At 39.1% G+C, this 27462-nt stretch overlaps 1 protein-coding gene across 5 annotated transcripts in view; it reads left to right on the plus strand.

Annotated features, from left to right (window-relative positions):
* Positions 1-27462, plus strand: part of TBC1D5 (TBC1 domain family member 5) — a 314125-nt gene that overhangs the window by 206172 nt on the left and 80491 nt on the right. For all 5 annotated transcript variants that reach the window (XM_063128520.1, XM_063128512.1, XM_063128544.1 and 2 more), the window contains exon 14: positions 22274-22416. In XM_063128520.1, the coding sequence (XP_062984590.1) occupies positions 22274-22416 (143 nt within the window). The remainder of the gene's footprint in view (positions 1-22273; positions 22417-27462) is intronic.

Raw genomic sequence — 27462 nt, forward strand, 5'->3', positions numbered from 1 at the left:
CCTCCCACATGCTCTTGCAATCCAAATAGTAATGTTTTTGTTTATGTTAGCAAAAATATTGTCCCTTTTCTTTCAACATGCAAAATGTTTTAGCCTGAATGAGAGTGAGGGGTTAGGGCAGGATAATTGTGACCAGCATTAGTTAGTTAAGCAGGCAGTGACAATTAATACCAAAAAAATCATACAATTAGCTTCAGTTCCATAAGTATCTAATGAGCCATTTGTCAGTCTTTTGGTGAAATAAACTACTCTATCTTAATTCTCCACTCTTGCAGCAAATAAATAGAAATTATGAAACACCCGGGCACCAATAAAATATAATTTATTTCATAGGGCATGACAGAACTCTTTACATCTCTAAAATGAACATGTTATTTACAAACGACTTGTGATACTAATATATAAAAAAGGATTTCAGCGCTAACTGCTTTCGTTAGGCGGTAGATATTTTTTCCTGATTTGTTTAATCATTTAAATGTGTAATTACTCCTGAAGGCATGCAAGCTAAAATGACTATTCCTGACGTGATTAACTCATAAAGTCACAATGAACCTCACAAGAGAACCCAGGAAATGCCAGGGATCAGCATTCCGCAGCTGAAGGCATTAAGAAATTTCTGGAAAGGACAAAGTAATTATTTTCATTATGGAACATTTCTCAGCTTGCTATATCTTTCTGTCCTCTTTAGCCTTGTCAACACAAAACTCATAAGCCAAATAGAAAAGAGGAACTGGATCTCTTCCTCAAGAGTTGGTTGCAAAAAAGAAATGGAAGAACAAGGCTCTACAAGGCACAAGCACACGCTTTTCTGTCCATACTGCTCTGTGGAAGAGGAAGAGTATGAGGTTTCCATTCTTATCATTTTCTCCAGGAATTACTAGGAAAGCTACTGCAAAGTGCTTAAACTTCCACAATAGGAGTGCAAATCCTGAGGCTGCCTTGAAGAGTCCAGGAACTCACAATTTCTTCTTATCAAGAATAAGCTGAGAAAAGGTCCTCCAGACTTTAAAATACTCATTACATTAATGTAGGATAAGGTACACATGTTGTTCAAGCGATCCAGCTTTTCCCAAGACATTCTTGTCTTTTCCAGAGAAAAACTGCTGCCTCCTTTCCCAAGCAAACAGTACCATTCTGACTCTAGTTTTTTTAATCAGCTGTCATCTCCTGATGTTTTATACACTCTCCATGGCTAGCATAAGTACATCTGGTTCAGTGTTGCATACTGTGCACTACACTAGTAGAGTCTTGATCCTCCCATAACAGCCTGAAGATATATTTGGGCTTTATCCCTGGAACAAAAATCGTCCCTCCAAGATGATCTCTACAATTGGCAAATTCCTGGGTGCCTGAAGAGTCCTAGAATGGGTGCTAGACATTAAAAGTAAGGATACAATGATTGTCCTTACCACCAGCAACAGAAATAATGTCAGAACAAACAAACAATGTGGGAACAAAATGCCACCATCCTATTCCCACATTGGGCAACCCGATGCTTGTGGTCAGCCCACAAGCAGAACATGAGCACAATAGCACCTACCAGTTGTTCCCCAGCAACTGATATTGAGAGACATGCTGCCTCTGATACTACTCAGAAGTACTCTGAGTAGCAAGCACACTGCCAACTGGCCACCATCTTCTCAAACGATCCATGGTAAAAACAACAACAACAGAGTGTATACCGTTCCCCACCTTCTATTTCTGAACTACAAGTTCCCTTTCTCCTGCCTACATTCGTCATTGTTAAGGCCCAATCAACTTTGGTTAAAGCTAACAATGGTTTCTGTTTAACCAAGCTGTTAAATCACCTTTTGAAGTCGGTTTCCGATTTAAATAAGATCCTTAATCATAGTTAATGCTAGTGTCAGTGTAACACCTAATTAAATTGAAGGTGGATCAAGGGATTTGAGCTTCAGAAGGGAAGGGAGAGGGCAGGGTGTGTGATCCTGTGTCCAGCTCCTGATTTGATTACACAATTGGGGACATTATGTAAGCATCAGCTTTAAAGGTAGAATCATGCCTGTGCGGCCATCTGCAACATTTTATTGTTGTGTGGGAAGGAATAACACCAAGAACTGTGGATCAGGAATATTAATAGATATGGATATATTCCTGGAGGCTCTTACGGGGCTCACTTTTCTTCCAAATCTCAGAATTCAGTCTAGCATTGTCATATATTAGAGGATATCTGGCAACACCTGTTTATTGATGCCATCCGATGTCTGCCAATGCCATGCATATAGTTATAATTTATTTCAATTTTATTGTTTGCTGCTTTGCGATCTAGTGCAAATAATGATGATGATGATAATGAATAATAATAATAATAATAATAAGAGAGGGCAGGTTACTTCATCAAGTTCTCGAACCAGTGGATCTAAAGCCACCTCCAACCTGCCCTCCCTGAACACTCCATTTCAAGGCTTACCAGTAATGGAAACACAGCTGTCAATTGACCTGTGCCTGCAGTGCTTTCTGGAGGCATACCAGGAGCCATCAGGACAGACATGCCCGTCTTACCCCCATTTCTGCCATTACTTTTGTCCTATCCTGATCCCCTCCAGCATGCAGATCTGGTAGTTAGGATTTCTCTCTAAGTAATCTTTTCTCAGAAACATGCTTTGGGTGGCTTTATAGGACAGAAGCCAAAATGTTTAGCTCAAAGTATATTCTTCTAAAAAGTACTCTGTTGTTACTCTTTCTATCTTTCATTTGTGTGTTTGTGTTTATTTCACTATTTTTATGACCATATCTGCAGCAAGTACATGCTTCAATTTCTGTGGAAATATATGTCAGATCAAGTTATACACACTTAAGTTATATTGAACTCAAGAAGCTTAGTTGTGGCTATTGCTGTGCTAAATTGTTCATTTTAATATTTTTCTCAAATAAAAACATTGGAATTATTTATTTATTTATTTATTTTATTACATTTTTATACCGCCCAATAATCGAAGCTCTCTGGGCAGTTCACAAAAATTAAAACCATAATAAAACAACCAACAGGTTAAATGCGGTGCCACTCCCCATACTTTATTGGAAACAACCATTAACAGATCCTTTTCCCACTTTGTAATATAGACCATTTTCATTTGATTTTAAAAGCCTTATGCTAAGCATTTTCAGTAGTGCCTACTTACAAGTAAATGTACATAGGATTGGATTATTTGGATGTCAAATTTAGATTTCAAATTCTAATATTTATCATTTTATTTCTCCAATTCCCATATATGCTTTAACACAAAATCTCTTACTGCAGATAATGGAAAAACTCAAAACATGTCACTATCAATCTTGTCGGTAGACTGTCATATTACAGATTACAGATTTTGCTAGAATCATAAAAATCTATTATCCTTGTTAACTGAACAATTTCCAATGTTTATCTGAAGGTGACCTGATTTCAAAAACATTCAGAGAATGAACCACCTTTAAATTCATTCATAGACTAAATTACTGAGGAAATGTTAAGAAATTGTAGTATTTAAAAACAATGGATTAGATCCAAATAACTGTAAGCAGAAGGAAAGTATTAGTGCTGTTCTGCACACACTCACACAAGCGTTTATTCAAGAGTTTACTTAGCGCTATAAAAGATAGATTATATCTTTACCACACCTTGAATAGAAATTGATAGAGCATCCAAGGGCAAAGTAAAGGGCCACGTATTTTCAGGGGCGGAATCTGATGTGTGGCCCACTTGTTGGCCATTTCTGATACCAATTATTCTTATTCCATCTGGTACCTTTCATCTTATTTGTTTTCTCCATGAAAACAATGCAAGTAGTTGAGACAAAAATTAATATACATCTATATTAGGCAAATGGAGGTCATCTTCTCTAGGATGGTGGATTTAAATCTTGAATTTTTTTTTTTTTTGCTTTCCTTCAGAAATCATCCCTCCCTCTCTCTCTCTCTCTGTCTCTCTGTCTCTCTCCTGTAACATGTCCAAAAGAAAATAAATCAATAAGGACTGAAATAAAAGCAGGAGGGTAAGCATTGTAATCACTCTGTAATGGTAGCTTCTGTATTGCATGAATTTCTGGTTGATAATTAAGAGTGCAGTTCTGTCCCTCTGATGTTGCCTGGTGGAGGAGACATGGCATGTCTATACCATAGTGTGTAGAAGGAGGGAGGGGGGAGGATCGCAGACTTACCAGCTTCTGCGATCCTCCCCCAGCGTCTTCACAGCCGTGCGATGAATGTCTCAGCCTCCATTTCCCCCCCTCCCCAAAGAGGGAGAACGAGTGCAATTGTGCTCCTCCACAAAACAGGTAAAAAAAATTAAAAACTGAACCCACTCCCCACCCCTCCACCCCCGATAGGCACAGACTGCCTCTGTGCAGCTCCATCCCCATTTTACGCTACGGTACCCGGAAGCAGCAGCCACACAGGCCATGCTCTGTGGGATGGTCCCAGGACCATGGAAAAACCAGGTTTTCTGCGGTTCCCTATATCCCAGGGAAAGTCCTTGGTCATCCCAGGTTGCCCCCAGGATCCCATTTGGACTCACAGAGACGATCCAGGGAGTTCCCCGGGATATAGGGCTAGTGTAGACATGCCCTAGGATATGGCACACATGTTGTTTGCTAGGGGACAGGAACTCTACTGCTCTGGAGGTCCCTGGGCCACATCTCCTCCTGCCAAGAGCTCAGTTAGTGGTATTTACAGGTTACCAGCATGGTTAACAAACAGCGTCAAGGAAACTATTAGAGAAAAGAAGGTTTCCTTCAGAAAATGGAAGCCTTACCCAAATAAGGAGAACAATATAGGACACAAACTTGCATAAAGGAAATGCAAGCAGACAAGAGATGTAAAAGGGTATTTTGAGGAGCATATTGCTAATAACATCATGACCAACAATAAAGAATTCTTTCAATATATTAGAAACAGGAAAGCAGCTATGCAGGCAGTTGAATTATAGAGAAGTGTTAAAGGAGAATAAGGAAATTGTGGAGAAGCTGGATGAATTCTTTTCCTCTGTCTTCACTGCAGATGCAGGACAGATATCTGTATGTAAACTGATGTTTTCAGAAATGGAGTCTGAGGAACTGAGACAAGAGATAAAGTTCTCAACCTTTTTGCCCAATTGAAAACTAACAAATCACTGAGCTCTAATGTTATCCATCCTAGAGTTCTTAAAGAGCTCAAATGAGAAATTGTTGATCTGCTAACAAAAATATGTAACATGTCCGCAAGATCAGCTTCTGTATCAGAGAACTGGAAAATGGCAAATGTAACACCAATTTTTAAAAAGGGATCCAGGGAGATCCAGGAGATTAGGTTAGCTTAACATCTGTTCCAGGTAAATTGATAGAAAGCATTATTAAAGTTAAATTTAATAAGCACATAGAAGAACAATGTCTGCTGGAAAAGAATCAACATGACTTCCAACATTTTAGAGTTTTTTGAGAGTGTGAGTAAACATGTGGACAATACAGTGAGTAAACATGTGAACAATACAGTAGTCATGTTTTACTTGGATTTCCAAAAGGTTTTTAACAGAGTTCCTCACCAAAGACTCTTAAGCAAATGTAGCAGTCATGGGATAGGAGGAGAGGTCCTCTTATAGATTGGTAACTGTTTAAGGAAAAGAAAGGAGAGAGTACGGATAAATAGTATATTTTAGCAATGGAATGAGGTAAACAGTGGCATCCCACAAGGATCTGTATTGGCACCCAAGCTTTTTAAATTTGTTCATAAATGATCTGGAATTAGAAATGAGCAAGTGAGGGGGCCAATTGTGCTGATAAGACCACATTATTTAGGGCAGTTAAAACAAAGAGTCATTGCGAAGAGCTCCAAAAAGATCTCTCCTTGTTGGCATTAAAATGGCAAATGCAGTTCAATGTAAGCAACTGTAAAATGATGTATTTTGGAGCAAAAAAAAAAAAGAGGCTGATGGGATATGAGCTACCAACCAAGAAAGAGATCTTGGAGTTATGGTGGACAGCTCGATGAAAATGTTGACCCAGTTTGTGGCTGCTGTGAAAAATGGCGATGTCCATGTTGGACATAATTAGAAAAGGAATAAAAAATAAATCTCCCAAGATCATATTTCCCTTATAGAAATCTATTGTGCAGCCACATTTGAAATATGGTGGCAATTCTGGTTACCACACCTCAAATAGGATATTGTAGAGGTGGAAAAAGGGAACCAAAGGGGCTGGAGCAACTATGAGGAAAGCTTGGGGGAAAAGGCAAGTAAGGGGAGACATGATAGAGGTGCACAAAATTATGCCTGGTGTGGAGAAAGTGCATAAGGAGACATTTTTCTCTCTCCCTCATAATATTAGAACCCAAAGGGGTCATCCCATGACTAGTAGGAGATTGGTAGGCTTTAAAAGGGGATTGTACAATGTCAGCCCAGTGTGCAGCTGCTGTAAAAAAAAAAAAAGGAAGGCAAACTTCACGTTAGGCATTATTAGAAAATTAGAAAAGAAATTTGGGGATAAAACTGCCGGTATCATACTTCCTTTATATAAATCTATGGTGCTTGGATTACTGTGTACAGTTCTTATTACCATACCTAAAAATAGATATTGTAGAACTGGAAAAAGTGCTAAAAGGGGGCAACTAAAATGATCAAGGGGCTGGAAAAAGGGGGGAAAGTTAACAACAGCTGGGATTGTTTAGCTTGGAAAAAGGGGTGGCTAAGGGGAGACATGATAGAGGTGTACAGAATTATGCATGGTGTGAGAATGTAGATAAAGAGACGTTTTTCTTCCTCTCTCAAAGTACTAGAACCCAGTGGGGTCATCCCATGAAGCTGATTGGTGGGAGATTCAGGACAAATAAAAGAAAGTACTTCTTTGCACAGTGCATAGTGAAACTATGGAATTCACTTCCACAAGATATAGTGATAGTCACTGTAGAGGAAGTCAGGGTCCACCTGACAACCCTGCAAGTTAGGCTCCTGGACCAAATGTCCTAAACTCCCAGGTAACCCACTTCCCTGCCTTGTCCACAACCGGGACGAGCCAGATGTTCACGAGAATAAACCACAGACACACATTTAGGGACCAAAGTAACTTTATTGCAATCACTAAAACTACCACATAGGATCTTGGTTGTAAAACAGCTCCTTTTAAAATAGGAAGGGGGAGAATAGGGGGGGGAGAGGGAATGTGGAAAAGGAGTGAGGAAAGAAGGTGAGGGAAAGCTCTAATATTTATTTTTTATTTATTTATTTATTTATTTATTACATTTCTATAATACTTAGCCATTACCCCAAGAAGCATTCATAGGACCCCACAACCAACTGAAATCCGGCTGGCCTTCTCCAGAATACCCGCACACGTTAAAACATTAAAAAAAACACCTTTCTAACTCTGGGCAACCTCTGTGGTTGCCACGGACCTGACCTTCCCACTTGACATATGCATGCACCTCCAAGGAAGATGGAGGATCTTCTTCATAGAGCTTTTTATCTCTTTTTGGGACCCCCTGTCCCATGACCTAGGTAGACCAACTAGTGCCCTTCCCGGGCTATAGCCCACCCCATCCCATAGGGGCCAAGCCACCTCTTTTTCCCACAGCTGAATCCCATTAGTTTGTCTACCACCCTGATAATCTTCAGGTGCCGGTGGGAGTTGAACTGGCTCGAGGCAGGGGTGACCTTGGCTGGCAGCCACCAAAGCCTGGCACATCCAGTTTGAACAATAGACCACAGGTCATACCTAGGGGCAGATCTTACAACCCCATAGCAACAGCAAAGTTAAAGGTACAGATTTGCACCCCTGTCCTTCACAGTCACCAATTTGGATGGCTTTAAAAGAGGGTAAGATAAATTCCTGGAAGAGAAGGCTATCAATGGCTACTAGTCCTGATGGCTAAATGCTACCTCCAGTATCAAAGACTATGTATGTGAATTACTGGAGAACATGGGTGGGAGGGTGCTGTTGCACTCATGTCCTGCTTGTGGGTTCCTGGTTGACAGCCAGTTGGCTATTGTGTGAACATAATGCTGGAATAGATGGACCATTGGTCTGATCCAGAATGGCTCTTCTTATTGTCCTAGGTGTGAGGCCCCAAAATGGGGCATTCTAGAAGGTAACACAAAGCTTTGCAACCCTTTCCCCAATATGGGCCAAGTTTGGGCCCGTCAGCTATTCAGCCTGGAGCTGGTGTAGCTATCTCTCCCCCCGCCCAATTGCTTTCAGTGGGGGGGGGGGAATTAAAATACAATAATCCATTGAATTGAAAATCACAACAAAATTCTCACACGCGCGCACACACACCTTCTGCTCTGGCTAGTCGAAGCTGTCCGTGCTTGGGATAAAAGCGAAATCCACTGACCTACTCCTTCCTGGCCCCACGTAAGATTGTTTTCCTCATTTACACAGTTTATCTATATCAGATGGTAAATATACACCTCAGAAGGCAAAGGATCTAACATAGTGAGCCATCTCTTTTTTATTTTGTCCATAATATTTCGTTGCCCAGCCATTATAAATTTGTTTCCTAGCTATAATTAACCATGTATGAACACAGTTTTTTTATAGTTACTACCAGAAGTATTCAGTCTCTTTTTTAGGAATGATATTGGCCAGTGCAACTTTTGGGGTGACAGATCCTTCCCTACTTTCAAGACTGTGGTCCGCTATTCTGCTCCTTGCACAATTAAAAAAAAAACATTTTATATTTTATTTATTAAGAAAGGGCATAAACCACCTTTTCAAAATTAATTGCTCTGAGCTATAATATAGGGTTTTAAAAAGAGGACTACAGGACAAATGTTTGAATATTTGATCATATGGTGATCAGGGGAATTAATGGTTTTGGATTCAAACGTCAGAGCAGAGTTAGTCATGAAGTTACTCCTAAGTGTTGGTGCAGAATGGAGCCGGCTGACTCCCTCTCTTCTCATGCTGTTTTGCAAGAGTTGAATCCTGCAATGTGCAAAACAATTTTTCCAAAATATTTTGCACCCAATTTTGACTTTAAAGGTGATAGGGACATTGAGATGTGCATTTTATAATATTCTGAGCACTCATAGTAAAGGTAGTAGTAAAGGTAAAGACTGTTAAAGGAAATCAGAAATTGGGGGGGGGGGAATAGGAAACAATACAGAGGCAAATTGGAAGTAGAAGAGATCAGAGAAGATGAAGGTTGTTATGCACCTCTTGTAGAATTCTGTCAAAAGTATGAATTTAACTAACCATTTGGACTTAAATGGGCATATGACTGCAAGGAGTAGTTTCTATGGGTAGTATCCAATAGAGGCCTTGTGTGCACCCAGGGGCTACTTCCCCCTTTCAGAAACTAGTATTTTCACCCATTTAGCGGCTCCCCCTGGAAGCATTTTCTCACAGCCGCATGTGGACTAGAGCCAGCGGAAGACCCCAGTTCAATACTAGCTTTTAACAACATACTAGTTTCATTGAGGGTTTCTTCGACTAATAAAGAAAGTCAGGTAAATGTAGGCAAGATACTGTTGTATTGTCTCATAAATTGATAGCTATGCAGCACAGGACCTCAAAATGAGAGTTTAACAATCACGTTGTGATCACCATCCCATTTTTTTATGTATGGATCTTCTCTCCACTAAAAACAGCAACACCCAAGATCATGTAAACTGAAAATAATTGACCACTAGGAATTCAAATACCTCTGGGGTTCAAAAATATTGCTTGCAACGGCTGCTTCCCGTGCTTGTCATAGGCTTTTTGGTGGCTTTAAATATATGTTCTTACCCAGTCTCTTCCATGTAGCTCTCTTCGTTGAAGTTATTCATTTGGCTGTTCTGTCTTCTTTCTCCTTTTCTTGGTGCAGGATGGTTCTTCATTAAACTTGTAGTAGCAGTTTTGGAATGAATAAGCCAGTTCATCAGGCCGTTTTGTCTTCTCTCCTAGCCTGAATAAAGACAGAAGCTGCTAGCAGCCAGAGGCTGGAACTCCTCCCTGGCTCAAGATAGTTTGTGTGACAGCCATGGTTTTTTTCAGAGTTTCCTTAACCTTTTCTTGGTGCCCTTGGGAGCCACTAAATAAACCAAATTAATTGGGTGTCTCATTGCCTTAGCTTTAGCACTAGGATTAACCCCTACCCTAATATATTCCAATGAATCTCTAGCTGCCATCATCTACCAAAGCATTAGAACTCTGCTGGTTTCCAACCAATTCTTTGGTGGGTTAACTTACATCTGTGTGATAGCCTGGCTAAGAAGATGAAGACAGAACACACCAGATGGTTTTAACCAAAGAAATAAATTTATTCATCAGAACACGTGGGGGGAAATTGCAATCAATTAACTAAACAAGGAAAACGTTAGCTCTAACTCCTAAGACTTGCCCTATCTGATGTAATAGGCAGGCATTTCTTCACTTATGTGCTGCAGAAGGCCAGATACAGACTTAAAAATTATCTAAAAATGTCTATAATTTAAACCCTTTCAATTAACTCTTTTTATCCCTAACTCTGTCACAATGGAGTTCCTTTCCCCTATAATCCTTCTGAAGTTATTGTACAGTAGATACTTGTAAGTCAGCAGAATATCTACCTGAGTCACCTAATGTTCCTGTAAATCAGCTGTTTGCATGGGTGCATTGGAGTGTGTGTGTGTGTGTGTGTGTGTGTGTGTGTGTGTGTGTGTGTAAAAGAAAGAGAGAATATGCACATACATCATATACATACAACATAAAGAGAGAACGTGCACTAACACTTTGACTTGCATAGAAAAGAAACACATTTGCCAAACGGTGTTGGTCCGAATTGAAGGTAGCAGTGGCCCACAGTCCCAGGGCTTGTAGGTATACATTTCATGTGTACTGTAACGCATGCCACATAGTTGTATAAAATCATAATGGAACATTTCATCGTGTCTAAATAATGGAATGTGCATATTGTTTGAATTACTAACCATTCAAAACATTCAGTACAAGTCACTTGACACTAATTTTCTTGGTCAAATCATTTTTTGAAAGAAGTCTGCCTTGACAAGCAATTTAGTAAGTACCTTTGTAGAAGGAGCCAGGCTTGATGGGTCGTCGCAAAAGCTACTTGACATTTGTCCCCAGTCAGACCGGATGCCGCATGAAAAATTTACTCTGGCAAAGGGCTCCCAGGAATAAACAGTTCTCTAGTGTTGCTCACAAGGGAATCAGCAAGGTGAGCAGAACTTCAACTTGTCACGGATGCACTGTTCTGACAAACATAAGTAGATGCTAATGGCTAAATCGTGACAGAATAAAGTCCCACAACCATATGGCTAATTGCCACAACAATATCTTCAGTGTTATTAATCAAGTTTTCATAGTGTGCCATGATAATTGGAATAATTAGAAGCAGCATAGGCATTGCTTGCCTCTGTCTCTCTGTCTCTCTCTCTCTCTCTCTCTCTCTCACACACACACACACACACACACACACACACACACTCCATACAGGAACCTGGAAGCACCACAATTTCTGTACTGCACTATATAGTGCACATTTTATAGCAAATATGGTAATTAATTAATTAATTAGCTGGTGTTTTTTTTAATCCAAGTGCTTTATTACCAGCATGGTTCTGTAGGAATATGTAGGTAAATAAATGAGAGACCATCCTTTTCTGGACAACTAAATTCCCAACTATGCCATAGCAATCTCTGCCAGTTATAGGCAATCAACTTTAGAAAAGTTAGAAATACTTATATTGTTTGTTAATTTACAAAGTGTGTCTCAATGTATAATATAATAAAAATAGTTTATAGTACCAGCATTCCTTGCCATGTTACAGATATAATAAAAACAACTGCATTTGCACAAAATTCTGCAGTTAAATTAGCAAACTGTAATACTGTATATGAAATAGTTGTTAACATATATGCAGCATTGTTTTAAAGTTCTTAAATTTAAAAAAAAACTAACTGAGAATCTATTTTTAGAGTTGTCAAATTTGACATCTCAAGAATCCCAAATTACAATCTACCTCTGAACTAAGAATGTAAATAAAGCAGCAATTTAGTACTTTTTTGCTTGGCAGAGTATCTAAATCATCTCCATACATTTCAAACTGGACTAGTTGTTTACTGGACTCTCTTTGGAACTGTGCTAGCAATGAGAAGCCACCCAGTATTTCTTGGGTAGATGCATAAACAATTAGTAAACTGGTCGGTATAACTGGAAGATTGATGATAATGACTCTCTTCATGAATGTATGAAGGCATTTAGCCAAACTAATGGATTGAAATGGACTGCTGTCTATGGCCTTTGAAGGGCAGCTTAATTTAGTTTTAGAGCTTACCATAGGCATAAGATGAATATTGTAATGACATAAATCTTTCCTGTTTCTCCTTTTTGAAAAGTTAGCTTTTCCTTGACTGAGAATTTGCAGAACAATATATTTTGGAATATTCTGCTCTTAATTATAAAGCGGCCTGCACTACTAAAGTGATAACCTGGTTTTGATTGTAATTCATCAGCTGTTCCTTTATACCAAGGATGGGGAGCATGTGGCCCTCCAGATGTTGTTGGACTGTAGCTGCCATTATCCCTTACCATTTGCTCTTCTGGCTAGGGCTGATGGGAGTTGCAGTCCAACAACATCTGAAGAACAACACATTCCCCATCCCCATTTTATAAGAATGCATTTTAGAATTTGAGCTAGTGCTTTAATGAAATAGTTGTGCTGGATTGAACATTATTATTCCAGAGAATTTTGTAGTCTCTTTGAGGGCTTTCAGGAATTATATGTGACTCAATAAAAACCCATCACAATTTTGGGAACAATAAGAGTACCAGTCCTTTTTTCAAATCCACCCGTTCTCTTCTCCTAGACTTGGCTTCTGCAGGATTTTGGGAGGAAGCTTGGAAAAATATCCCTTCCTTCCCTGCATCCTGAGAGCTGCCTTCAGAAAGGACAGGACAAATGTTGTTCCACCCATGGAATCTCTGTCAATGGGCTATTGACCCATTGATATGAACAGGTTTTGTCTCCACTACAACACTGAACCCAAATAGTGTTTTACGTTTCCCCCCTGTATTTAATGACAGTCATTCACTTAAATGATAGAAAGTAAAGGGGTAAACTCATATAAACCACTGGGGTGGCACCTAAACCCTTTTGCTTTTGCTTAACAACCACAATATAAAGAATCAGCCCCAATCCTTGGTCAAAATCTCTATACTGGATTCTGTATTTTAGTCACACTACAGTGTTACTAAATGTTAGGTAATTGTCACAGCATATAGAAAATTGGTGTTAGTGGTTGAATCCAGTTGTATGCAGGATCGACTGTGCTGATAGAAGTGGACTCCCTCCCTCCTTTTCCATGGTAGTTCCTCCAGCAAGCCTGAAAATGTTACACAGAAAGACAGGAGACCATGCTGAATAGGATAATCTGTATAATGGAGGATCCCCCAAAATTGGGCAGAGGGACCTTCCATGAGTAGAGCCCTTACTCTTATGAAAGGTCTGCCTTTCACTGAAGGCAGATCTTCGGTCCAACCTAGATTTAAACTTATGGCATATTACATTATCCATTAAAATAAGGAAACATTAATTTCCTTATAAAATTGAGATGATTTCTCCTAGAGGTACTAAATCTAATGATAATTTGGGTGATCAAAGTAGGTCATCCACCAAGACAAGCAAAGCAGTCTCAGTCTCATATTCTAGCCAAAAGTCCGAATGAAATGGATCCAGAAAATCAGTATCATCTAAATGCATCCAGAGCACATTTCCTTAGAAATCTTAGAATTTAACCATTTTTGGCTTAAGAGAAGTGTGGAAATTGTCCAAAAATTGTGGAAATTGTCATTTTAAGATTTCTATCTTAACTTATGCGCAGTACATACAGTAAAGTATCACATGTCGTGGTAACTTAAAAATACTGGCTCCATGCTCTCAAGCTTTGTCTTGGACTTTCAGACCGAATTCTCTTCCTTTGCAGGTTGGGACAACCTTCCAAATGATATCTTGCTTTCCCTATGTGCTGTCATATGGGGAGAACAGCTCTCAGTGTTGTGTAGCCCCATGTCTTGGTTGACCCAAACACATGTATGGGATCTTTAGAATTTGAGTCAGGTGCCACTGAAAATAGGCATCTTATTTAGAGGAATGAAGGAGCTGGAGAAAAGGAGTTCCTAAGGAATAGAAGGAATTATTTATAGAATTAAAACATTTATTTAGAGTGCTTAAATTTAAAGCCGACATTTACAGAGTTAGAGAAATCTTTAAAGTGACAGAGATGCTAATAATCCTAGCAAGTATATGTAAAACTGGGTTAGAAAAAGCAGAACAGCAAACATGTACTGTTTGAGTTTTCAGGAACTTGGATGTATAGCTTAGTATACAAGAAAGGAAGGCATAGAGTGTGAAATCCAATCGGCATTTTCAGCATGGTGATTCTGTACATGAGTAGTTACTGAAGCAATATGGGTATTGATGTTTAGAGCAGTTTTTAGGGTGAAAACAAAATCAGAGAGGCTACAGGGACATGTTTTCAGCGGTATGGGAGGTAGAGTGGGTCACACCGAGAACAGACATTCATGGGAAGAGCATTGACCTATTCAGACGACATGCTAAGCCATTATGACTTAGGCCATAGCTAGACCTAAGGTTTATCCCAGGATCATCCCGGGTTTGTCCCTGCCTGAGTGCTGGATGCCCAGTGTGGCACTTAGATGAACAGGTTTGACCCCAGGACAATCCTGGGATAAACCTTAGGTCTAGCTACAGCCTTAGTGTTTCGAGTGAACCATAATTTACAGTGTCAAATGAACCATTCCTAACCATGTTGGCTACATAACCATGGTTTAAACACGCCCACTAGCTATTTACTGCAAAAGGGTTAGCGGTCTTACCATGGCTTAGCGTGTTGTCTGAACCGGCCTATTAACATTTCAGTAATGGCTCCAGAGTTTAAGAGTGCTTGTCTTAGGTGCTCAGGTTTCACAATCATCAAAAAAGAAGGGTCACTCAACCACAGCACCTCATTTTTAAACACCCAAAAGAAGGGGCATTAAAAAAAAATCTCTATCCTGGTGTTCAAGAATGTTGGCATTCCCAAATGTGTTGAAAGGGAAGGCTCAATGCAGCTAATCTCTCCCCAGAGCAAACAAAAACTTGGTTAAATGATAGGAAAACTTATCAAATATTATGTAGATGAAGTTGAGAAGAATTCCCCCAAAGATCAGTGGGGAGAAGAAAGGATAAAAGGAATGTATCTGTCCTTAAAACTTGAATGCCCTGAAGTATAGGCAAAAGCATTGAGTGTCAACGGCAGCCGTGGGAGGGCAGTGGTGGAACATAAAACTCACAAGGTTTCTCTTGCACTGCCCTTAGAGAAAAGTTTCCTAAAATTCAGTGGCTTCAGACCTCTCTTCATTTCTGCCTTTTGGTTTAATGAGTATTTTAAAAAATACAGTCATTACTATGTCTCAATTTCGTGATGGGTCTTTGGATCTTTAATTAGTATGCTGAAAGGATTAACAGTGGCCACCCAGGGGGAGGCTGACCCTATGATTCTTCCCATTGCATTATTGATTGGCGAATTTACATTAACATAGAAGCAGAATACATTGCTAGCCAGACCGTTCCTCCTTGGAGGTGCCATGCCCAAGGTATTTTACTAAGTGATGTGAGGAATAGCAGGATGCTAAGGGTTAGGCAAGGGGACTAACGGCACAGTCCTATTCAGGTTTAGACTAGGGGGAAAGTCCTAGGCCTCATGGCTAGCTGGAGCATGCTGGGAGCTGAAGGACTTATTTCTGTCTAAACATGCATAGAAGTGCACCCTAAAATTGCATTCATGTAGACTTAAGGTAAAGCCTTAGATGAAGTTTTTGAAGACTTCTAATGAAAGGCCTTGGATTTGGGGGTGGGGGTGGGAGGATAGAGGACTGGAATAGAGCCTACTACTCCTCATTCATCTTACTAGATCTGGAACAGTGGAGGTGTTGGCAGCATCTGATAGATGCTGGGTATGGAGACAGAGGCCTTAGCTAGACCTAAGGTTTATCCCGGGATCGTCCCTGTTCATGTAAATGACACACAGGGGATCTCGGGAGCAGGCAGAGACGACCCCAGGACGATCCTGGGATAAACCTTAGGTCTAGCTAAGGCCAGAGACAAGACTTGGAGCAGCCAGACATTGGGGAAGTGCCTATATCATTATGGGGCACCAGATCACGGTCATGATAGATCCTAGCAGGTTTTGGTGGGCTCCACACTGTGCCCCCAACACCGAACTCACACATTTTTTGTGTGCGTTTAAGAATGCACGTGCACGCACACACACGAGTCCATAAAGTCATTTTATGTTAAACAACAATGCAATAGCTTCTGTTTTTTACTACATGTCTTAGTGGAAATAATCTTACATACTTTCCTGGAAGCAGAAGACTGTAGTACCTTGCTCATGGTAGTGAACTCAAATGCAGATACACTTCCCCTTTTCACTTCCCCTTTTATAACACACAGATGCAGGAAACATAAATGCACATAGCCATTCTCTCACAAACATACACACATGCTACAGAAAAGGGGACAGACTGTCTCAGCCATGACAGCCACCCAGAACTGGGGAGAGAGGGGCAGACAGAGCTGGCCAAATACTTTTTGTACTAGCAAATACTTTTTGTATTAGCAAATTCCTCACTGGATGGTCTTTGGCCAGTCACTACTTTTCAGCCTAATTTACCTCACAGGGTTGTTGTGAAAAGTTCTTTAGCTCCTGGAGCAGAATATAAACATAATAAAATAAAGCAAAAAATAAAAATAATAGGTATACCTGAGAAACATAATTGACTTCTATTATATTACCAATAGTTCAAAATCAGCTTGCCTTAGCATGTAAATGCTGCATTGCGTAGTACCTTACTGGGTATACATACATTTACATGCAACCAAAATGGATTGGATTACAGCTCCCATAATCCCCAGTTAGAAGACCCACTGGAGATTACAGGAGTTGTAGTCACACCCACCTGTAATGCGCCAGATTGGAGAATCCCGGGTAGTCCCACAAATGGGGTCAAAATAAATACAGTGGCCACTCCGCATTTTTATTTATAGCTAACACTGCTCACAAATTGTCAGTCATGACTGTGACTTCATTGGCTAAACACAATGAAAGGTAGAAACAGGACAGAGTAGTGCTTCTCTACATTTAAGCAAAAATTCCACACCTTTACTGGGGCTTCTTTTTCCAGAGTCTTTGTGGGATTATGATTGGCACAATACATGCATTCCCTGTTTTTTTTGGCCCTTTGCTTGTTGTGCATATGTTTTATTTTTACAGACAGTAGATGGAACTGCAATATTGCGTGATTCCAGAAATATTACTGCATTTTCATGAGTTAAAAAATGTCAGAATAAAGCTTTAAAACAATGGGAGAGATACTGGACATTGACAACACCATGAAACAGAGCTGCAGACTTCCATGAGTGACCGACCATGAGTGCACAATAAAAGCCTCTTGTGAAGAAAGCGTTGTTTCATATCTTGGGTGCTACAATGGTTGGAGACTTTTTATGTGAAAGCTAGAAATCTGAGTGATCCCCCTGAGTTGGTGGGTTGGGGCTGCATCCTCTTTAGCCCATAATGTAGCTATGTGTTTTGGAACTGTTTTGGGGTAAAAATTCTGGAAATGTGTAAGCATACACAACACAAGGACAGGCAGGGCTTAGGAAAAAATGGTGTATTTGGACACTGGAAGAGTGTATATTGGGAGAGATACATTAAGAAATACATATGTTGAGATGGAAGGGTGCAAGGCCGGGTTGTTGATTACCCCTGTATGGGATGAGGTGCTGGAAGGCAACGGGGTTATATACTGATTTATTTCAAATATGTGTATATCTCACTTTTCAGGAATTGGTAACCTCTTAAGGTGCTTTACAGTAAATGCTAAATCAAAACATTAATAAAAACTAGTGAGGCTGCTCTTTTGATTTATATTTATTGCCGTTTTTTGTGTGTTTTTTTACAAATTGTACTTCAACAACCATTTTATTGCAGTCAATAGACCATTCCAGCAAAAGTTACATACAAAGGACTGAGCGTATATTTAACTATTAAAATGACAAGTAGTCATAGAGGATCTGATAGAAATGGCCAAGTTCAAAAATTTGGCCACTTGCTCAGTGATTGACTTGTCTGATCTCTGAAGTAATAGGGACATTAAGAATTCAGTTGGGTGACCAGGAAAAGACTGTAAAATGGGGTTCAGAAGATCATTGTACTTCTTATTTGTATTTGTTTAAATAAAGTCTGAAAGCCACTTTGAATTTATTTTATTTTAAAAATAAAAGTGGCTTGTAATTGTTTATATAAATGAATTAAAGTAAAATAGCTATCAGATAAAATTGGCAGTAAATCTAATACTAAAAGTATGGGTGGAAAAAGTGAGAGGTAAGTGCTGCAGACTCATGGAAACTTGTTTGGAGAAGATGGATGGCCACAAAATACATGTGCGTATGTGGCTTTGGTTGGCACAAAAGGATATTTAAGAGCTGTTTGAGGAGTGTATACAGAGGAAATAAGAGGAATGGTATAGAACTGACAGGCCACAGAGGAAAGAGGAATGGCGAGCACTGTATGTCGATATGGTAAAGCCATATGCTAGGATGGTATTCATACTGGACAAGATTCAGCAGGGAGCGGGTGATGACATATGAGTGAGAAGATGGAATGCCCATTCAAAGGAATGGATGCAACGGCAGTGCCCAATCTGTTGTCATATCCCATTAAAAATAATACGTGAAAGAATATAATAGAGCTGTATCTTTGGGATGTGGAAGGAGAGATGGGGAACAGAGTGTGGAATGATGTGGAGGTTACCAGGGAAAGTTGGTGGAAGGAAAGAGGCTACAATGACAGAGTGCAGCAGCAAGGAACTGCTTAAGGTGGTGATACAGATGTGATGACAAATGGCTAGAAGTACTAGTTTCTGGGAGAAAAGTGTTATTACGAAGGAGGGATAGAGACCAGGGGGAGAACTAACTGCTCAAAGTCAGGAGAAAAGTTACTTATTTATTTATTATGCTTCTATACCATTCAATATAATAAAATCTCTTATAATGGGAGGAAGGTATGTAAGAGCAGATTCAGAGTCTGGAAATATTTCTTAGTGATTTGCACCTTGGCAGTGGCAAGGAGTTCCATTTGTTGACTCATTTGACCTGCCAGACATCCTGGACAGCAAAGACCTTAGTGATAGCCACCTCTGCCTTTGAAAACTTAAGGGTTTACTACTATTGGGTTTACTATTGTTTGTGTGACTCGTCTCGAAAAAGGTCTTGCAGCTGGCACAGAAAATGGTAAACTCTCTTCTTTTGGAAGGAGAACATCAGAGAACATTTAAAACTGCCCCTGGTTAGTTGCACTCAGTCTGGTTAAGGTGCGCTGGTTAGCTTCCAAACACTACATATGGTGCTAACGACTACCTTTTAAACTACTCCACAGCCTGTGCCCAGCATTTTCCCATCAAATCCAGGAACAGCATATTGTACCTTGAATCTCTTGCGAAACTGTATGACTTTTGTGCAGATATAAATAATGTTAAGATGACCGTTCATTTAAGAAAAACAGTTTAAGGCTTACATATTCTTCAAACTGTATCGCTCAGTTCCACCAATTCTGGAAAATTCTGAGCCACATTGCTACAACATTGAAAGCACCATTTGTTCATGAAATCTTCATTTTGCTCAGTAAAGGTAGAAATTGTACGTACAGATGTGACTGTGAAAGACACAGAAGACACCCCCTAAAAAAAAAACCCTTCTTGGAGACTAACATGCCTTTATACTAATTCAGACCTTTGGTCTATCTAGTCCAATATTGTTAACATTGACTTGCAGCCGTTCTGCAAGGGTCCAGGAAGAGGTTGTTCCCAGTAATCCTTAATTAAGGCCGCAATCCCATGGATGTTTAGACAGAAAAATGTCCTACAACTCCTACCCTTCCCCAGGTAGCATGACTGGCTGGAGAACGCTGGGAGTTTTAGGACTTTTGTCTGTCTAAACATGCATAAGATTGTGCCCTTAAAATGATTTCATTTCAAAGTTAAATTTGGTTAAAAAAAAAAAAATGTCACTCTTGTAGTTAAAAGTTTCCAGAGCATTTGTTCCTCTCTGTTGCGGGTCATTATTAAACCACTATCTGTAGGTAGTAATTATGTCTTGTTTGGGGATTATGGCTTAATTACATAGAAATCATGTGTAGAACATGGGGTTATGCATTCAGCAAGGAGATTGTTTTAACTCTTTTTTTGTTCATTATTGCTTTTAAAAATTCCATCCTGTATTTTTGTTTGGTTACAATTGCTAGGTTGGTGTGGTAAAATATGGATTATTGTGTTACCGAATGGGATAAAAGGGTACACTGTTTTGAGCATTATGGTCTGCAGGTGCAGCAGATGTGAAGCTGGAATTTACAGGACAGAGCTATAATTAAACTATAGACAGCCATCTGAAAAGAAAGGGGCTCCCCTTGTCCTATGGTATCATTAAGTGAAACTTAGATTGTCTCTAAATATTTGGAAGAGCAATAAAAGTGTGTTAATTAGTAAGAAGACACTCAAACGAACAACTTAATTCCTTAAAGCATCCCTTTTTATGAAGGCAAAGCTTGCTGAAGTCACGCCATATGGTAACGTAGTTCAGAGACCATAGGGTCCTTGGTTTATGGATGCTACAAGGAAAATGTTGCTAAAAAAAAACACCCAAGCAGATAGCATTAGTATATATCCATTTACAATTGTATGAATTGCTTACACCCATTGAGTCATAGAGGTTCAGATCATTAATGGTAGCATTATGGTTACTAAAGCAGTCCAGTTCTTCAGCTCTCTACATCTGTGAAAACAGAATGCCTCTAGGGACGAAGACTTAATATTCCCAAGAGAAAATCTAAAAGCAGAATTGAGAGGAAGGACGGGGAATACAAGTAGCAGTACTGACTGGTTTTGGTTTGAGCAGAATAAACCTCCATCTACAAATGATTAACGCTGCATAATGAAATAGGGAAGAAGAAAAGGAGATTTCTGATAAAAGACAAATAACAAATCCTATTATGCCGTGGTGTATTTCCCCCCCTTTAAAGTGTATTAGTTTTTATCCCTCTTCCCGAGTTGCATTAGGTAGATGTGAATAAAGTCAGCTCAAGTGCTTCCAGCGCTGCTGAGTTCTGACTCCTAACACTTTGTGAAATGTGAAAGGTGGGGTGGGTTTAAGGAAAGGAGCAACTGCTGTTTAAAGTGATAGGCTTCCTGCGGAGTCTAAGTAATGTTTGTGACACTGAAAGGTAATAGTTTCCTGTAGGCTAGTCACGGAGGGGTAATTTTCCTCTATTGGGTAAAACACATTGTGCAGAATGTTGTTAGAATTAATTGGGTAAAATTAGCTTTGCTCTGTGTTTCTCCCACATCGTCTATTGTAACACCTCTTCAAGTTTTATAAGTAGATACTCATAGAAAGCTGAAGATATATATTATTGTATGTTATTGTAAAGTATTCTTGACATGCCGACATTAGAATAAGTCATTGTTGGAGGCTACCTCAGTATTGCACCTACTGTAGTTTAACCAGACTGAAGTTGTAACTTAAATCCTTAAAGTAAATTTACAATCTAAGTGCCCACTTCTTTAGGTTAATGCAATCTTAAAATGAGGTGCTCGGTTCAGATGCCAAAGTCCTTTTAAAACAGAAAGAAGGCAGTCTTTATAAAAGCTTCATTAATTCAACTGAAAATTATGATGGCTGTGCTCATTTGTGGAAGTTTTGGAAGAGTTCTTGTAACTGTTTCTTCCATTTACCTATAAGCAAGTGAAAGGAAGTGTAAACTGGTACAAAGCTTTTCTAATAAAGCCTATCTGCTTAATAGCGTTATACAACTGGAGTTTTAAAGACCTTAACAGATTGCCTTCTGTAACTGGGATAAGAGATAATATAGCATTTCCTTAAATATGCACACACACATATTATTGAATCTAGACGGTGATAATTGGAGTAGATTAATTGAAATAAATGAGAATCACAACTTAGTTAAGTTTCATTGATTTCAGTGGTTCAACTCTAACTATGTCCAAATCTGGATCCGACCCACTATAGAAATTAACTAAGGGTGCAATCATTTGCACGTTTAGACAGAAAAAGTCCTACAACTCCCAGCATTCCCCCAGCTAGCCATACTGACTGAGGAATGCCAGGAGTTGTAGGACTTCTTCCTATCTGAATATGCACAGGATTGTGTCCTAATAAGTTAATGTGTCTTGCAGTTCCTGTAAACTATTATTTCCTGATATATATGGTGCAACTTCTGATATGTTCTGTTAAATTTCTTTTTAGGCGATGGGTAAGGCTTCTATTTGGACGAGAATTTTCCCTCCAAGACCTTCTTGTTGTTTGGGATGCTTTATTTGCTGACAGCATCACTCTTGATTTAGTTGACTACATTTTCTTAGCCATGTTGCTATATATCAGAGATGCATGTAAGTATATATTATATTACCTTTAAGAAATACATATAACTTAATATTTTTAAAATAGGCATTAAACTTCTAATTGAAATAAAGTTTAAAAATTCATTTTGATTAGAGGTAGTTGGTGTCAATTTATTTATGATATATAAGAAAGCAGTAGCAATAGTTAAATCATTTTAACGCTCTTACTCCTACTATGCCTCTTTCAATACACAGAATTGTAAATTGTATAAAACAAAGTGGCCAAAATAAGTATAGAGCTCCATCTTCTGTCAAATGTGGTGTATTGAGTAGAACTATACATTCATTTTTGAAATAAGGGAGTGAAGCTATTTAAAGAAATAATTTTTTAAAGCAATTCTTTAAAAAAAAAAATTATTTACCCTGCAGTATGTCACATGAGCTCTTAAATTATTTTAAGAGCTCTTAAATTATTGCAAGAGCATGCCTATTAAAGTGTATAAACTGTGCCTTAAACATACATGTTCATGAGAGTGTTTAGAGTAAACATTGATTTTTATGTAGTTACATAATATATTGTTTAGAGATTTGCCCTGAATAAAAATCTTTATTAAGCTAATGAAGAGAAGAGAAGACTTGGGAAGATAAAAAGTAACTGAAAGACATTTTTAGTAAAACTGCCAATTTATCCTAATTGGTTGAGAGACATGTTCCAAAGCACAAAAAGATAAATTAAGCAAATGATGGTTACCAAGAACTAGGCTTTCCAGTAGGTTGTATCTTAAAGACTTCCTACCTCTCCAGGACAAATTTTATAAATCTAATAACATTCCAAGTTTTAAAGTCTATAAAGCCTTTGTAGATAAGTCTGTAAAAGATTTGTGTGCATTAGCTAACATGCAAGAATCATACAGAAGTCTCCAGCACACCTGTGGGTACTATTTCAGAGCCAAATCTTGCAAACAATTATTCACATTTGATTTTTGATAGACCCAGTTGCCTCAAATGCTTCATTTCCAATGCTCAAAGATCTTGAGGTTGGCTCCAAAAAATGTGTTTATATTAAAATTCATGAGACCATTTAAAAATGAGGTTTTTTTTCTCATTTGTTCTTTTGCTTTATTGATATTTCTGAGGCACATTGAATTCCAGCTAATACAGAATTTAGAAACCTGATAAAATGTTCCTTTGCCTCTGCCCCATTTTACAGCTCAGCCTTGGGCTTTTCTGCACAACAGCAGTAATGAATAGGATCATTAAGGTCTCAGCAATATCATAAGATTAGAGCTGCGTTCCCCCACCCCTACCACCTTGTACTGGGCTAGCAGCAGCCACCAGCTGCAAATACGTATGTTCCTAGGTGAGGCAGCTGAAATGTACAAGAATTTTGGTGGGCTCTGTTGTGCCCTGTGGGGACCCACGTGTAGTTGCTGGGCCCACAGTAGACTGAGTCCATGGCTAGACCAGGCATATATCCTGGGATTGTCCCAGGATCATCCCTGTGCATCCAAATGACACATAGAAGAACCCAGGAGCAGGCAGGGACGACCCCTCCATTTGCCTGGGATAATCCTTAGGTCTAGCTAAGGCCTGAATAAAGCCCTTAACCTTTGCTTTTTATAATCTGATTTTCCAAAAGGAAGCTCAAGGCAGTTCAGAGAAATCAATGTAATATATAAATATAAACAAAATATGAATATATTACTATTGGTATGAAACTAATTCATCAAGTACAGGGGGGACCAGCAAAAAAAAAGGTTGCAGTATATTTCCCCTTCTAACAGTAGTGCTCTTGTTCCAGGTTCTACCAGCCAACCATTCCCTCCTCCAGGATACTTCATTCTATCTCACCCTTCCTGTTTTCCCATTTATTTTCCAACTTAATGTTCGGTGGCTACTCTACATGCTCAGTATGCTTTGGGCTGGGGTATGGGATTTCTCCCATAGATAGATAGATCGATAGATAGATACTGTTATACTGTCTGTTATACTCATGGAGCCTTTGGGATCCTCGTGGCCATCATGATACCTTCCCCTTGTTGCTCAGTGCCTCCATTTTAGCTCCATTTCTGTTGACACTCACCTGCTGAGTATGCTATTAGTGGGAGTTATTTTTGAAAATGCTAGAAGTACAAAATACAATACAATTTACAGCAATCTATCATGGGACCATCTGGTTGGCAAGCTATAAATATAGGCCATGATCCAAATAATCATAAAACTAGTTCTGGAAACCCAAGGAGGCTTTTTATTTTATTTTATTTATTTAAGGATTTTTATGCCGCCATTCAGCCAAAAAAGGCTCTCACGGCGGCTTACAAAAGTATTTCTTGACAGTCCCTGCCCACAGGCTTACAATCTAAAATACATGACACAAAAGGAAAGGGGATTGGGAGGGAGGAGGAGGAGGGGGAAAAGGAAAGCAAATTCAGGCACTACAATCTTAGTTGTAAAGTTCAGCAGTTACAGTTGACAGCAGGAGGGAGGGGGCTCTCAGCTGTTGCTGGACCCAGGCACGTTGGAGAGGTGCCTGGCTGCTGCTTCCTCCCTCACTAGTGGCCTCTGCAGAGACAATGTAGACTTGTTTTTTAGACTTGTTTTTCTTAAAAGTACACTGTATGGAAAACTGACTTGCACAAGTTCCTTTTTTAAGCAGTGTAATCATAGTTATAATCAATAAAGAGGGTAAATTCAGATTACCTTATGAATGAAAAGATCCGTATTTCTAGGATATGTTTTACTGAAAAATGTTTTTTATCATTTTTAAAAGTGGACTGAAAACTTTCAATTTGAAACACTATAAATGTAAAAGTACAGACTGAATATAAAATAAATATAACTAGTATAACTATGTTAAGTATGAAATAGGAAAGTATTTTTAATTAAACATTTATCTAAGTGTATGCATGGTTGGACAGGAAAAAGCCCTATAACTTGCCTCCTAATCGTGTTTATTTTTTAGAAAGGTTTTAGACAGTTTTTCCATATATTTAATATGGATGCAGCATTAACCGTTGCTGTTTCTGATATAGGTAACAGCTAGTTACTTTTTTAATTCAAATGCTATTTTTCCATGTGTTGATAGAATGACTGAAATATAGGTTGAATTTTTGCACTGCGGGTATAAGCCCTGAGGAGCACTGACCTTCCATGAGTGCTCCTCCAATTCTTTTTGTATTCAGGATCCAAGACTCCAGATTCTGGTTTGCAGACAAATTCCAGCAATAATTTTGCTGTTTGGATGTTGAGGGAAACTATAATTTTCTACTAAAGCAGGAGCATTCACATAGCATCAAACTATCATGTTACAATGAAGTTTTGAACAATTGGAAATGTTGGGAGGACCTATAACTGCATATGAAATCAGCTATGTAGGGAGTAAAAATATACCATTTACAGAGAGGAGGCTCCTCACGGTGCAACAAGTAGCATGCTTCCCCTCCCCAACCCAAAGCTGCCATTTTGTCATCTAGCTTTTAATAGTTCCAAATAAAATATGTCTGGGCTTTTGAAGCTGTAGAGATAACGAATGTCCCTATTCAGTGGGAAGAACAATAGTTGTGTGCATTCTGAAAATTATTATTATTATTATTATTATTATTATTATTATTATTATTATTATTATTATTTATATAGCACCATCAATGTACATGGTGCTGTACAGAGTAAAACAGTAAATAATTCAGTATCCACTCCATGTGACAATGTGATAGAACGATTATGTGCAAGAACGTATTATATTACAGATTACCTCTCCTATAAAAGCTGGAGGTAAAGGATCTCTGGCATACGATAAGGAAAATACTGTGTTGGAATATAAGAGAAGAGGGAATACTAGTAGCTAGTTAAAATTACTGTTATGCCCAAATTCCTCCCTTTAGAAGATATGCACTGGGCAAAATCAACATTTCCTTGATAGTGCCTTTCTCTTGGTCTTCAGAGGGTGAACAGGTGATGAGATATGAGAAAGAGAAGAGAATTTATTCAATAAGATAGGTCAACCCTGTTCTCTTTGTTATATTTTTACACTTTGCTTTGATACTTGGAAGGCTCCTTCCAGGACAGGAGAGTGATGAAGTTCTAACAACAGTAAAATATGAAATATTTATTTATTTATTACATTTTTATACTGCCCAATAGCCGAAGCTCTCTGGGCGGTTCATAAAAATAAAGTCACAAACAATAAAAATAAAGTCACAAACAATAATAGAGCTATCAACATGCACAGTGGATTATCAGGATTGGGACCACCTCAATACACTTGTCCCAGCAACAGGCCTGTCAGAGATGTTCTTGTGTTGGATGACCTGTTAGAATAAAGTAGGGCATAAATATTTCTCTGCTTGCCTCCAAAGCAGTCAAGCCTTTGAGCTAACTCTAAGCGAATGCTCACGAAATCTGAAGGCTTTGTACCTGTTCTGGTTGAACACACCACAAAGCTCTCAAACCTGCCTGAAGGCAATACTCCTCCCAAATTTATCTCCAGGTAGGGAGAACGCAGAGGCCTTGGAGTTTCACTGTTCCCAGTTGCTAGCAGAGCATAATTCCTACTTAGGTGAAGGCTCCCTCAACTTTACTCTCAGTTGTATTCACATGTGAAGTGCCCTCCCCCCTGCCCCAGGGGCTGGGATACAAGTTGCAACATCCTGAGGCCTTTGTCTCAACAAGGTTTGGATGCAGAGCATCATTTTCTCTCTGAAGATGCTAGGAGTAGTTCTAGCTCAGTCCTCAGTCGGAAAACTCATTCCATTGGGGACTGAAAAAGCTCAAAGCCTCTGCTGCTGTCTTTGCCCTGCCTAAAAGTTAAGTGTCAGGAGCATGGAAATAAGGACACAGCAGTCTCAGAATTGGCTAGTAGAATGTATATGCACTGGTGACAAGGAGGAGTGGGGGTTGACTGTGTGATGTGCTTGTGGGTGTGGGTGTGCAGGTGTTGGGGGAGTACTGGAACCTGTGTTAGTGCTACATTAATGGTGCATGCTTCTAAATTCTGAACTCTTAATTCTGATAATCACCCTCTTGGATAGCTTTATCTTAAGTGGAAGAGCACACTGCTATGAATATCTTGTGGTTATAAATTCTAAAATTCTAATT

The sequence above is a fragment of the Elgaria multicarinata genome, chromosome 1 (genome assembly GCF_023053635.1).
Source record: "Elgaria multicarinata webbii isolate HBS135686 ecotype San Diego chromosome 1, rElgMul1.1.pri, whole genome shotgun sequence".
Lineage (NCBI taxonomy): Eukaryota > Metazoa > Chordata > Lepidosauria > Squamata > Anguidae > Elgaria > Elgaria multicarinata.